Source organism: Oryctolagus cuniculus, chromosome 12 (genome assembly GCF_051225735.1).
Source record: "Oryctolagus cuniculus isolate XC-2025 breed Fujian yellow rabbit chromosome 12, ASM5122573v1, whole genome shotgun sequence".
Lineage (NCBI taxonomy): Eukaryota > Metazoa > Chordata > Mammalia > Lagomorpha > Leporidae > Oryctolagus > Oryctolagus cuniculus.
In genome coordinates this window covers 4,442,227-4,455,283 of record NC_142878.1, presented here as the reverse complement: position 1 = coordinate 4,455,283, position 13,057 = coordinate 4,442,227, and the positions used below count along the sequence as shown (strand labels likewise).

Here is a 13,057-nt window from a genome sequence, read left to right as displayed (position 1 = left end):
GGCCCGGCTAGCCCTCCACAGGCCCGGCTAGCCCTCCACAGGCCCGGCTAGCCCTCCACAGGCCCTGGCTAGCCCACCACAGGCCCCGGCTAGCCCACCACAGGCCCGGCTAGCCCTCCACAGGCCCGGCTAGCCCACCACAGGCCCGGCTAGCCCACCACAGGCCCCAGCTAGCCCACCACAGGTCCCGGCTAGCCCTCCACAGGCCCCGGCTAGCCCTCCACAGGCCTGGCTAGCCCTCCACAGGCCTGGCTAGCCCTCCACAGGCCCGGCTAGCCCACCACAGTAGGTGCTGTCAATGTGACTACAGAGGCTTTCACGTTCCTAGGCCAAGCCAGGGCTAAATCCAACAACTGGTAATTGCATAAATGAAGAATTACAATGCTTTCCTCATGTCACCTTCCTACTGTCAGATATGCTGTAAACACTTTTGAGGGCAAATTAAGGAGTCACTTTTCCATTTCAATGAAACCTAAAAGAATAAAGTAGATAAGGGACCAGCATTGGAGCACAGAGGGTTCAGTCGCCGCTGTGACGCTGGAATCCCATGTTGCAGTGCCAGTGCTTCTGGTCTAGCTCCCACTAGTGCTCTTGGGAAAGCAGTGGAAGATGGCCCAAGTTCCCTGCCAAGTGCATGGGACCCTGATCCAGCCTGCAGTCACTGGAGCCACGTGGGGAGTGAACCAGCAGGTGGAAGACATCTCTGTCTCAGGGTGTGTATGCGTCTCCCTCTTTGTCACTCTGCCTTTCAAATAAATGAAATAAATCTTTAAAAAAAATAAGAATATATTGCAGCAAATATCCTACTGTTCTTTAAAAAAAAAAAAGATTGATTGATTTCAAAATCAGTTTCAGAGAAGAGATTTCATCTGCTGGTTCGCTCCCCAGGTGGCTGCAACAGCCTGGGCCAGGCTCAGGAGCCAAGAGTTTCATCCAGGTTACTCCACATGGGTGGCAGGGTCACAAGCACATAGGTCTTATTCCATTGCTTTTCCCAGGCCATTAGCAAGGAGCTGGACAGGAAGTGGAGGAGCCAGGGTATGAACCAGTGCCCATATGGGGTACTGGCATGGAAGCTTTACCCTCTGTGCCACAATGCCAGCCCCTGTTCTTTTTCTTGATATTACAGAAATAACAACGGATAAATTCAATAAAAACTCATGAAATTTGCTTAAACGTAGCTTATAACCTGTATCTCTTTTTTCATAATATTTATGTATTTATTTTCATTTTCATCTCACTTTTTTAAAGGGGAGGGAGAGAAATATCTTCTATTCATTGGTTCACATAAATGCATGCAAAAGCCAGGGCTGGGTCAAGCCAAAGCCAGGAGCCTGGAACTCCATCTGGGTCTCCCCACTGGAGGTAGACATCCAACTACTTGAGCCATCACCTGCTGCCTCCCAGGGTACATTAACAGAAGCAGAGATCTGAATCAGTTCCAGGCACTGCAATACAAGATGTGGGCATTGCAAGTGACAGTTTAATCTGTTCTGTCACAATGCCTGCCCCAGCCTATGTCTTAAAACACACACCTGGCCGGCGCCGCGGCTCACTAGGCTAATCCTCCGCCTAGCGGCGCCGGCACACCGGGTTCTAGTCCCGGTCGGGGCGCCGGATTCTGTCCCGGTTGCCCCTCTTCCAGGCCAGCTCTCTGCTGTGGCCAGGGAGTGCAGTGGAGGACGGCCCAGGTGCTTGGGCCCTGCACCCCATGGGAGACCAGGAAAAGCACCTGGCTCCTGGCTCCTGCCACCAGATCAGCGCGGTACGCCGGCCGCAGCGCGCTGGCCGCGGCGGCCATTGGAGGGTGAACCAAACGGCAAAGGAAGACCTTTCTCTCTGTCTCTCTCTCTCACTGTCCACTCTGTCAAAAAAAAAAAAACAAAAAAACAAAAAAACAAAAAAACAAAAAAAAACACACACCTAATATTCTGGCAATAAATGGACACTTGGGCAATTTCACTGGAGATGCAGCTAAGATCAGTATTGATACAAAGTTGCATATTAATGACTTCTGTTTGCTGATGTTAATCATGCTTATGGGTTCTCACTGCATTTTGCCACAGAAAAATTTTATTTGGCTTTTAGCGTTCATTTTAATCTTTTCTTTACCCGTTAGATTCCCAAATAATCTTCTTTAACATAAAGGAACTACAATGATCTGCAAGACATGACAAATAAGACAAGTGTAAGAGCTACTTCTTGGAAAGAACACGGCTGACACAATTCTAGGTTAAAAGGATAAAGAGAAACACTTATAATTCCAGGGAAAATTTTAAAACCATCTCTATCAGCTGGTACTAAATGAAAACCAAATTAGGTGCAGTTCGAAACATATAAAACAAAACAAACAATATGAATCCCAGGGTCTTTTTCAACTAGGACTCTCAGAGAATTCAGCTCCTGTGTCCTAAGGTAGGGAATACAAATTATGCACTGGATTGGAGTCAAATCCAGCGTGCCACCTGTTTTTGTAAATAAAGTTTTATTGCAACACAGCACACACATTCACTTACATTTCAACTGTGACTGTTTTTACACTTAAGCAACAGAGTTGAGAAGATGTGACAGAGAGCATATGGCTCACAAAGCTGAAAATATTTACTCTCCGGATCATTACAGAGAAAGTTTGTCAACCCCTGTCCCAAGACATTCATGTACATGGTAAATTAACTTCACATCTATCCTTCTATAATGTTGCTAGTTATATAACAATCTTTGGAGAATTGAGGAAAAAACATTACTGAAGACATTTATCATGTTTTGAGTTTGGGATGCAAATGGCTCCTTTAGAACATATTTGCTTCCCTTTTTATTTCTGAAGAAGGTCACCTATTTTTTCATATATAATTTATCACCCATGCAGGCATATTCAAGAGTAAAGGGGGCACGATTAATAACAATGCTAGGACAAGTGGTGTAAACGGAGCCATATGGCCCCTCTGTTCTGAGGCACCGCCCAACCGTGAAGCTGATGGGCACAAAGCACACACCAACCGCAGTCAAAGCAGCCTTGCCCAACACTTTTGCTTCTTTTTTTGTTTTTACACTTTCTGATCCCACTTCCTCCCCACTCTGTTCTTGTGGTAGGTCTGCTTTGAACACCACATCACACAATCAGAACTTACTTTTTAATTCTTTCTCCAAAACAAGCTACTTCCTCCAAGATGTTCTGGACAGTTGAAACAATATCTTGTACCATGTAGATTCTTTCAATAAACCCCTTTTTCTCAGACTCCTAGGAAACATAAGAGCAAGATTCAACTCCGTTCTTATTTATCCACCTGCTGTAGACAGGATCAACCATAGCATAACATGGTTATCACTGTGAGCAATTCTAAAACTATTAAAAAAAAAAACTTAAAATTTATTGATCCCCCAAATGTCTCCATTTGCTGATTCAGATGCTACCTCTCACAGGGTGCAAGTCAGCTAGGACCTCAGTAGCATGAATTGTGCGGTGGAAGCCCCACAAAACCAGGGACACCTTCTGTGGTGGTGGTTGTGTCCCTAGGAGAATCGCATGACCCCTGCCCCCTAACTTGGATCCTCTGTCCTCGCATAGCTGACTGTATGCTCTCCCCGTCCTCTCCTACTACAGCTCTTCAGCGATGACACAGCATGGTGGAGACACAGAAGGCTCTCAGCCTGGCACCTTAACCTGCTCTAAACACACCGCAAGCCAGATGAATGTTTCAGTCATCCTTTGGCTAACTACCTCAGACACACAGCCATCAGCTGAAGACGGGCTGCAGGGTCACCAAATACTCAGAAAGGACTTCAAAAAGTACATGGAAAATGGAATTAAAAGATAATTTTGGTGTAAAACATCTTTAAAATCCATAATTTAATAGCACGCATTTTCCTTGAACTTTTTGAAGACCTTCACATATACTGATGGGGGCTACATGAACCTAATGATTATCCATCACCTATCAACAATAGGCAGTGATTTTCTTGTGAAATTAGAGGCACATACAAGTTCATCTTCCTCAGTCTCCCAATTCTTCATGTAAAATGGAAATCAGTATTCTAAGAATATTACCCTTATTTTTCTTATCTAAAAATTAAATGTGTTTTCTCATGCTAGGTAGCTGATGTTATACAAGTAATTCAGAAATTACTCAACTATTAGAGGAAAAAAAGATACCCTAAATACAGGCGTGGTGTTGTTTTCACACAATTTCTTGCATTCTAATTCTTTGTTCGATTACTCTTCTGAATCTTGTTGTAATTGGGATTGAGCCAGTGTCTCCTTAATTCCTGCCTCTCTGGGTCAATGGAGTAATACATGAAATCTAAAACCTTAAACATATCTAACAGAAAATGTTCTTTCTACCTAGAATTTTACTTGGGCTAGAAATGTACCAAATTATTGAGCAAATACCTCTAAATTTAGGAGGAAACTCTTGCAGTAACCTCTGTGCTACACATGAAAAAACAATCATTTGCATGCGGACTTCTCAACTCCATCAAACTGGAGGCATGGGTGGAGTGCAGGTGCACCCACCAACTCCGGATAAGGACTGCTGATAAAAGCAAACACCAATATGGCAGAAACGTCAAAAAGCAAAAACTTCCCTTCTTGTGTATGCCTGTATGTATGGAGCTAGTGTGACGCGGATCACAGAAAGGCAGAGGTCGAAGACACCAGTGCCACCCCTCGGCAGTGAGGGTCCTGGGATGGCTGGAATCTGCTCTCACCACCTGGTCTGCACTGCTGTCCAACCTCACTGTTTCCTCTCGCAACAGAAACGTGCAAGACATTTGTATTTCTCACCCTACTTTTAAATCCCTTTTCCTTTGTTACTCTAATTCTTCCAGCAGTTTGCACTAAAAATTAGATATGCGACCAGACAAGCCTAATTCATGCTCGGTGATCTACCAACATCTATTAATGGGCATGATCATGACAAACAATCCCTGAATGCCACAGAAGTATTCCTGTTTATAAAGGAACATTTGAAAGCACTGGGGAATTTGACCCAAAGGGCAAAAGTGGCTTCCTCTTTTTAGCAGCATTTAGTATAGGTCAAAACCATTTCTTGGAAAATGATCCAAATGTCCATGTGGCTCAATTTCATTAAAAACTTCCTATTTCAGTCGTCTGATTTCTTTTCCTTATGAAACATTCAGGTCCTGGTTGTAAAGAAAGCATGTCTTAGTAGCAAAATTATAAATGATTCTCACAAGCTTCTTCTACTTTTGAATGAGCCTGACGTTTTGAGTACTCAATATCCACAGCCTAACGACGCCCACTGTGTCTAGGACAGCAGAATAATCCATCATCTGGAGTACATATTTTTAAGAATGAAAGTAATAAAATTATATAATTTTGGAAATATTTACCAAGTGACAACTTGGTTTTAATTTTGTTGTTCTATGATGTCACTTCATTTTTATTTTCATAAACAAATTCTTCAAAACAAAAATTTGTTGCATTTGCAAATTTTAGTGAAAATTTTAAACCACAAGAAATGTGTTCATGTTGCTTATCTGAATGTTTTAGGACACATGAAAAATGATTATCCCTGGTATTCATATTTTAGTTGATTTCCTAGCTGTATCTGTGTACAAGTCCACCACAGCAGAACTATTTTTCACAAGAATGCAGTGTTACGTCATCTTGTACTTCTAATACTTCATAAAACACTTGTTAATCAGCTGCAGAGTCGCCATTGACACCTTAGGTGACTCCACATAGAACACAAGCAATGCTTAAATGCTTTCTCTACTAGCAATTAGGTACTTTCAAAACACACCCAAAAGTGTGAAACATGGAAAATATTCTCAATTCTGTAGTTTAAATATTAAACTTTCTATATATTGTAGCCCAAATATGCTCAAAGACATCATTCTACATCCATATGCACTTTTTCTATTCAACATTTTTGATAGCTTCTACAAAATATTTTTTTCAAAGGCAGAGTCACACACGCACAGAGAGGGAGGGAGGGAGGGAGAGAGAATAAATTCCGTACACTTGTTCACTCCCCAAATGGCTGCAAAGGCTGGAGAGGTGGGCCAATCATAAGACAGAAAGCTAGGAGCTTCCTCTGGGAATCCCAAGTCCATGCAGAGACCCAAGTACTTGAGCCATCTTCCTCTGCCCTCCCTGGCCCATTAGCAGAACACCAGACCAGAAGTGGAGCAGCTGGGACTCGAACAGGCACCCCTATGGCATGCTGGCGCTGCAGAGAGCAGCCTTACTTGCTTCGCCACAGTGCTGGTCCAAACACAGAACCTCTAGTAAGCTGTATCTATGATTTGATTGTTTAACAAAAGTTATGCTGAGATATAAATAACTTCTCAATGTCTTTCGATACAGGACAGAATATATCCTATAAAAATCAATATCTTCCCAAAAATTGAAATAATCTAACTTCAGAATTTAACAATTTAATTATGCATAGCACTTGACTTCATCGCCTACTTTGTGCCATGCACACCTTGCTTTTTCAGATAAAACCGATGTGTGCTTCTTTTTGGCCAACTTCTAAACATAGTTGCATTCATGAAAGTTTACAGACATGCTACTTAGCAGTTCAAGAACTGAAGATTCTCACAAATGCAACACAAGTTTTAGATCTGTTTACAGGAGTTCAATAGCTTTGGGAAATACCTGTTGAGTGTTGAGTGACTGCTCTCCAAGGGTACAAATCTCTCTCAAATTAGGCCAATGATGGGTAAGTAAAGGATGTGCCGCCCTTTACTTCATATTTCACACTCTGCATCACTAACCCTGGTTCATATCTCAACCCTTATCTACGAAATGGTTAAGATGTGAACATAGCAATGTCTGCTCTGTGGGTAGAACATTATCACCTGTGTGGAGGCAAACACAAAAATCAGGGCACCAGATCGGATCCCAGGCGTCTGACTCCTGGATTCCTTCATTTCAGAAGATCTTGCCAGTCATGAGGTTAGGTGCCATCAAACTCTGCCTCGATTACATGAAAACAAAAGAACCCCCATCACTAGATGTTTAAATCAAATCTACAATTGCATTCTTGCCAAAGATTCCATTATTTGTAGAATTAATTTGCAAAAGCTTTATAACTTGGATGAGAAAAGTCAAAACTGTTTTCAGAATTAATTACATGATATTTCATTTGAATTCATGGATGTCAGGCAGATTAACAGCGACTTTCGCCATTTCTCATACAGTGAAAACTTGGAATGGGGAGCAGGAAATTAGCATGGAACAGTCATGTGATGTCAGTGAAGGCCATGTTCCACAGAAAGAATGTAAGAAGTATTCCAAACACTCACAGAAAAATCAAATCAAAAGTCTATTTTGGTGTAAAAATGCTTGAAGCTCATGGACAGCTTTTTTTCATTCTACACACAGCTTATGAACTTTCTGAAGATGGCTTATTTGCATGGATTTCAAATTTTTTAAATCAAAATATACTTCTCTCTTTTCCACACTTTTTCTGATGTGCCCTTTCAGCATTTTAACTGTGAGTGTTAAAGTCCAGCTTTCAGAAACTGTTCTTGAGGAAACTGCTTCCTGCAGAAGTCGCTGTTGGTGCTCTCCAGGCAGGTTTGGGGACTGATTTTACGCAGGCCATCGACATGACCAGGGTGCCAGAGTAAATAGCAAATGGGAACAAACCTTTACCTTTTAGTTCCTCTCCAACTCTATGGAAGAATGGAATAGTAATACTTAATTACTCACTAAACAGAACTCATTTTTCTTATTGTTGAAGAACATTACAAAAGAAAAAAGTGCAAATTAATTCATCGAAATGTTCTAATAAGAGTGCTCAAGTTAGATTTCATAGTCTCTTAGTAGGATGGTTTAAATTCCACATCTGTTAAATGTATACCACACACACCCTGCATGCCTCACCATTCCCATTAACCGTTCTGAGTGGGCAGGCTGGGGGCCTTACGGTCACTATAGGCCTTAGAAAACAGGCTGGTGGGAAGAGCCTTGTGGGGAAACAAGCCAAGCCACCGCTGAGGGCAACCTGCATCCCAGAGCACTGGTTTGAGCCCCAGCAATTCTGCTTTCTATCCGCCATCCTGCTAATGCATCCTGGAAAGCAACAGGTGACAGTTCAAGCACCTGAGCCCCTACCATCCACGCGGATGATCTGGATGGAGTTTTGGGCTCCTGGCTGTGGCCTGGCCCAACCCTGGCTGTTGCAGGTATTTGGGGAGTGAGCCAGCAGAGGGACGATTCTTGTTCTCTATCCTCCCTCCCTCCCTCCGCCTCTCAAACAGCTGAAATCACATAAATTTTAAAATAACCACGTGGCCAATGAGACGGTTACATTCCTCCTCTACTTCCTGAGACATGAAGGGGTTAGCTCATCTGAGTTTTACTAGTGATCATCCACAGCTTCCTTTAAGGCTGGAAGTTAGTCCGTCATCCTCTGGCAAGTGGAAGGCAGAGATGTGCTGTTCATGGTTGGTTGTCAGATCTGATGTGGTGCGTGAGAACTCTGCCCCCTACACACACATCTCATGGGCTACCAGGAACAGCCACAGAGAAGCTGAGAGCATAAAAGAAAGCCCTGCACTAATCCCAACTTATTTACTGGCAATATTAAATAATTTAAAATGAGAAAATAAATGAAATTTTCTGGGAAAACAGGGACAAAAGATGAACCTAAGTCAGTTTAACCTAAAATCCATTAGTATAGAAAGAGATCAGTTCTTTCCAGGACATCCTCATGGTTGGAGAGGACAAACAAGTTCCCAGAGTTTCCATCACCTGCGCAGGCTCTCTGCACAAGGCACTTGCTATTCGTGTGTGCCAGGGGCACATCCTTGCAAGGCAGGTATCTTCATGATTAGTTACAAACACCGTCTCTGATCTCTAAAAAGCTTTCATAGCCTTCGGATAACACGGGCTCATCAAGGCTTGCAAGTTCTTAGAATATAAGATGGTATTTATATTTTCTAGATTTATAAAATTTATATAGTTGAAATGCAAAGTCAGACACACACACACAATCTTTCATCCACTGGTTCACTTCCAAATTGGCCACAGTAGCTGGAGCTGGCCTGGTCTGAAGGCAAGAGCTAGGAGCTTCCACGTGGATGTAGGGGCCCAAGTACTTGGGCCATTTTCTGCTGCTTTCCCAGGTGCATTATCAGGGAGCTGGACGAGAAGTAGAGTAGCTGGGACGTGAACTGGCCACCCACATGGGATGCTGGCATCATAGGCCACAGCTTTACCTGCTGTGCCACAATGCCAGTTCCATGTATTCATATTTTCATAGCTTGGATATCCTGTTCACATCTCCAGTAGCCATCAGGTCCTGCTGCACCTCCTTGAGCTGCAGCCTGTGGCCACACACAAGACACAACTGTTCTGACTCTCTCTTAGCACCGGCCACCGAGCTGGGTGTATCACTCGGTGCTGCTTCAGCGCTCGTATGGGAAGATGTCCACATGTAGGGAGAGAGCAGGTGTCAGGTGTGCAACCGTGTCCACAGGGTCCTTTCCGTCCGTGTAGGAAATAAGCATGTGAGAGAGACGCGAGACTTACAAATCCAGAGTGACTGTCTATCTGTGCTCTGGGGTTTTCGGAAGCCTCTTCCTGAGGACCGGTCCATGCTGACTGTGCCTCCCTCTCACGGTTGGCATCACACTTCCGTCCTTCCAGCTGTCCTAGCAGCAAATGCTCTTTTCACCCTCAGCACTGAAAAAACTTTTTTTAAAGAAGCGGCTCTTGATTGCATTGGCTTTTTCTCTTTACCTACCAATATGCCAAAGGCTATATCTCATATTATTAGTTATTACCATTTCCATTTACATGAGACTGAGGTCCAGAGAGGTTAAGGGATGTTTAAGGCAGGCTTTGACTGCAGGAGAAATGGGCTCAGCTCTGGTGTTGATCTCTACTAGCTATATGTGAGTCTCAGTTTCACTATCTGAGAAATGGAGACCATAATCCTTACCCTGACCAGAGTGCTGGGAGAATTAAACACATCTGTATATGGGAAGTACTTGGAATACACTCGGCGTCTCATGCTTATAACTCCCCTGCCATCAAGAAGGCAGAGAGACGAAAGACAGAACCACCTTTTGTCTAGTTCAAAGAATCCTAGGTGTTTTTGAGCTTCAAGAGAAATGATCTTCCAGGACAAGTCTACTCACGTTGCCCCGAGTCGCAGGAAAGATCATCTGGCAGCTCAGCCTGCATCATGCTGGCTTTATTTACACGTTTCAGATGGAACCAGGGGATGTGGCGATGACACTCTTTAGCAAGCACAACATCGCCTCTGCTGCCACGACCAAGTCGCCCAGCAGAGTAACAGGGATTCATTCAGAAAGACAGCACTCCTGCCACACGCGATTGGGCTCACTCCTTCCAATTTGTAGGAGGAAATGTGTCGTAACGACAGCGATGGCCATTAGCGTGATTAAACAAGTGAACAGGACCACTGTGGCCAAACACAAAGTTTTAGACTTCTATTTTTGGCAAAGATGAGACATCACTTCTCATCACAAAACTGCAGGGCCCTAAGTAGAAGCCCCAGGATTCTGGACTTCCTCTGTGAGCAAGCTTCACCAAACAATGGAAGAGATGAAAACATGGGACTTCTCAACCCCAGAATTCAAGTGTTTCAGAGCTCCTTGGTTTTCTATACGTTGTACAGAAAGAGTGGCACTCATTGTCAGAAAAATGCGCAACTCTAATTCTGTAATCAAAAATGTGTATAATATACAGATGAATACAGGATCCCGATACTATTCAGTGCCCACTTGTTTACAAAATCTCAAAAGGACTGAGTTCTAAGTCGCTAACCAATTGAATTAATAACTAAGAAGCCTGCGTAGTGACATAGCCGTTTTTTCTCAAAATATAGATATAACCAAATAAACAAAGCAGAAGGCAAATCTTCACTTCCTGAGGCTGTTGCCCGCCCGTGTCTCCAGTGGGTTTGGCACTGTAGGTGCAGCAAACTAGCTCGGGGCCTCTGGGACAGAACTAACACATCAAAATTAATCGACAACTGAGAATTAATTATACAGTCAGTGTGTAACTTTCCACCTTCCCTGCTTGTTCTGATGTAGAAAACCTCTCCGTTGTTCTCTGTTAACCACCTAAGCAAAGCCAGAGAGCTATTCCTGAAAGCTGACCATGTCAAGATAAGTCCTTCTGGCTGAAAATGGAGCAGTTTGTCACAGCACATGTCGGATTAGCACAATGGATGGATGCAACACCTTCATCTCAAAAGCCCCCCAGTAATTTCACCCTCCTAAAGAGGTCCCAATAAAACACAGTAGGGGCTGGCGCCGCGGCTCACTAGGCTAATCCTCTGCCTTGCGGCGCCGGCACACTGGGTTCTAGTACCGGTCGGGGTGCCGGATTCTGTCCCGGTTGCCCCTCTTCCAGGCCAGCTCTCTGCTGTGGCCAGGGAGTGCAGTGGAGGATGGCCCAAGTGCTTGGGCCCTGCACCCCATGGGAGACCAGGAGAAGCACCTGGCTCCTGCCATCGGATCAGCGCGGTGCGCCAGCTGCAGCCAAAGGAAGACCTTTCTCTCTGTCTCTCACTGTCCACTCTGTAAAAAAAAAAAACAAAACACACACACACACACACAATAGGAATATGTGTGGTCTTTCCTCCCATTGAATATTAAAAGTCTACAATTTGAAAACCTAAAGAATTATACATGACAGAAATAGACTGCATGGCATTCAGTACAAAAATCCGCTCAGCATCTATCACCACAGAATGAGGTGTAATATTTCTGTGTTACGAGATTAAAAATTGTTCTTTGAGAAACTTGACTTACTGCACGGGGAGCTGCCTTTAGGACTTCACTGCACAAGGTGTGCCCTGGGCATCTCGGCACTGACACACACACAGAGTCAGCTCCATGGTGCATGGAGGTAAACGGGGGAGGGAGAGTTCTTTGGGAAATGAATATAAAACAGGACGTCTGCATTTTGAATCAATACCATATCTACGTGGTTCGACACTATCTGCTCACTATACAAAGCACTCACACAATGCACTGGTATTCACTTTTTTTTTTTTCTTTTTGGTTGCTGCAGAAATCTTATCTGTTATCAAATAGGAAGGTTGCAAAGCGTGAAAAGCAATGAACATCTCAAGGAAGACATTCATAAGACACAACTGACAAATTAGCCACCGGGTAGAAAAAGAATAAATGTTTGGAACTAAGACCTGGCTAGAGAGATTTACTTGAAAGTTGCCGAACCAACTGGCAGAAGCCACGCCCCCACCCACGGAAGAGGGCAGAGGGTTTTCTGTAACTGTAACTACGGTGGATAAACACACAGTGAGCTGCCTTTGCCCATCTAGCCCTGGGCATCCTTTAGTTTTCTTCCAGATGCAATAGTAGGAGAAGATGATAAAATAGGTGATAGAGCAACATGTAACTCTTCTCACCCTACAAGGCAGCTCAAAGGTAAGCTCCCTCACAAGCCTGTCCTCGACAGAGCTCGCGATCTGATGAAAGGAGTGAGAACAGGACACCAGCGCTGTTAGTGCGATCGCTGTGCTCACATCACAAACTCTGCACTCACAGACACTCCGGCTCAGAACAATGGTTACAGCTTGCCGATAATGATGTGGGAAAATGGACCAATAAACAAACGATATGTTTCATTCCTTACAACGTAGAATAGCCAAACTACAAAAGATTTAGGTGAGAAGAACCAGGTTTGAATTTTGCTAATGTTTTGGCAGACAAATCTCAGATACATAACTTCTCTTAATCTGGGTTTTTAAAATGTGTAGGCAGTGAAAATAATTTAAAATGTAATGACTTATATTGAGTACTGAATGAGCTTAAAGATACCAAGCAGCCTGCCAATTGTGAACAAATGTATTTATAAATTATTTAAATAAGTATTACTCAAGATAGTCTTGTTTTAAATTATTTCTTTTGTTTCATTTATTGCATTCTTCAAATGATTATTTCTCCATCGAGGGAAAGTGGTATTTCTAACCTTTTATTAATTATCTTATAAATCATCTGTCAATTACCTTGAAAACTTGTTGGATACTTGGGACTTAATGTGAGCCATAGGAAAATGGAGGATCTTTGCTAGGAAAGACAACAG

The 13,057-nt window shown here is 43.4% G+C and overlaps 1 protein-coding gene across 12 annotated transcripts in view; it reads right to left on the bottom strand.

Moving 5' to 3' along the window:
• Positions 1-13,057, bottom strand: part of MCTP2 (multiple C2 and transmembrane domain containing 2) — a 252,067-nt gene that overhangs the window by 26,208 nt on the left and 212,802 nt on the right. For 11 of the 12 annotated variants that reach the window (XR_016218666.1, XR_016218667.1, XM_089311100.1 and 8 more), the window contains one exon: positions 3,129-3,238. The exons of the other annotated variant lie outside the window; for it this stretch is intronic. Coding sequence is in view for 9 of the 11 variants with exons in the window: in XM_089311100.1 (XP_089167226.1) it covers positions 3,129-3,238 (110 nt within the window). In the remaining 2 variants the exon portion in view is untranslated. The remainder of the gene's footprint in view (positions 1-3,128; positions 3,239-13,057) is intronic. 12 annotated transcript variants of the gene reach the window in all.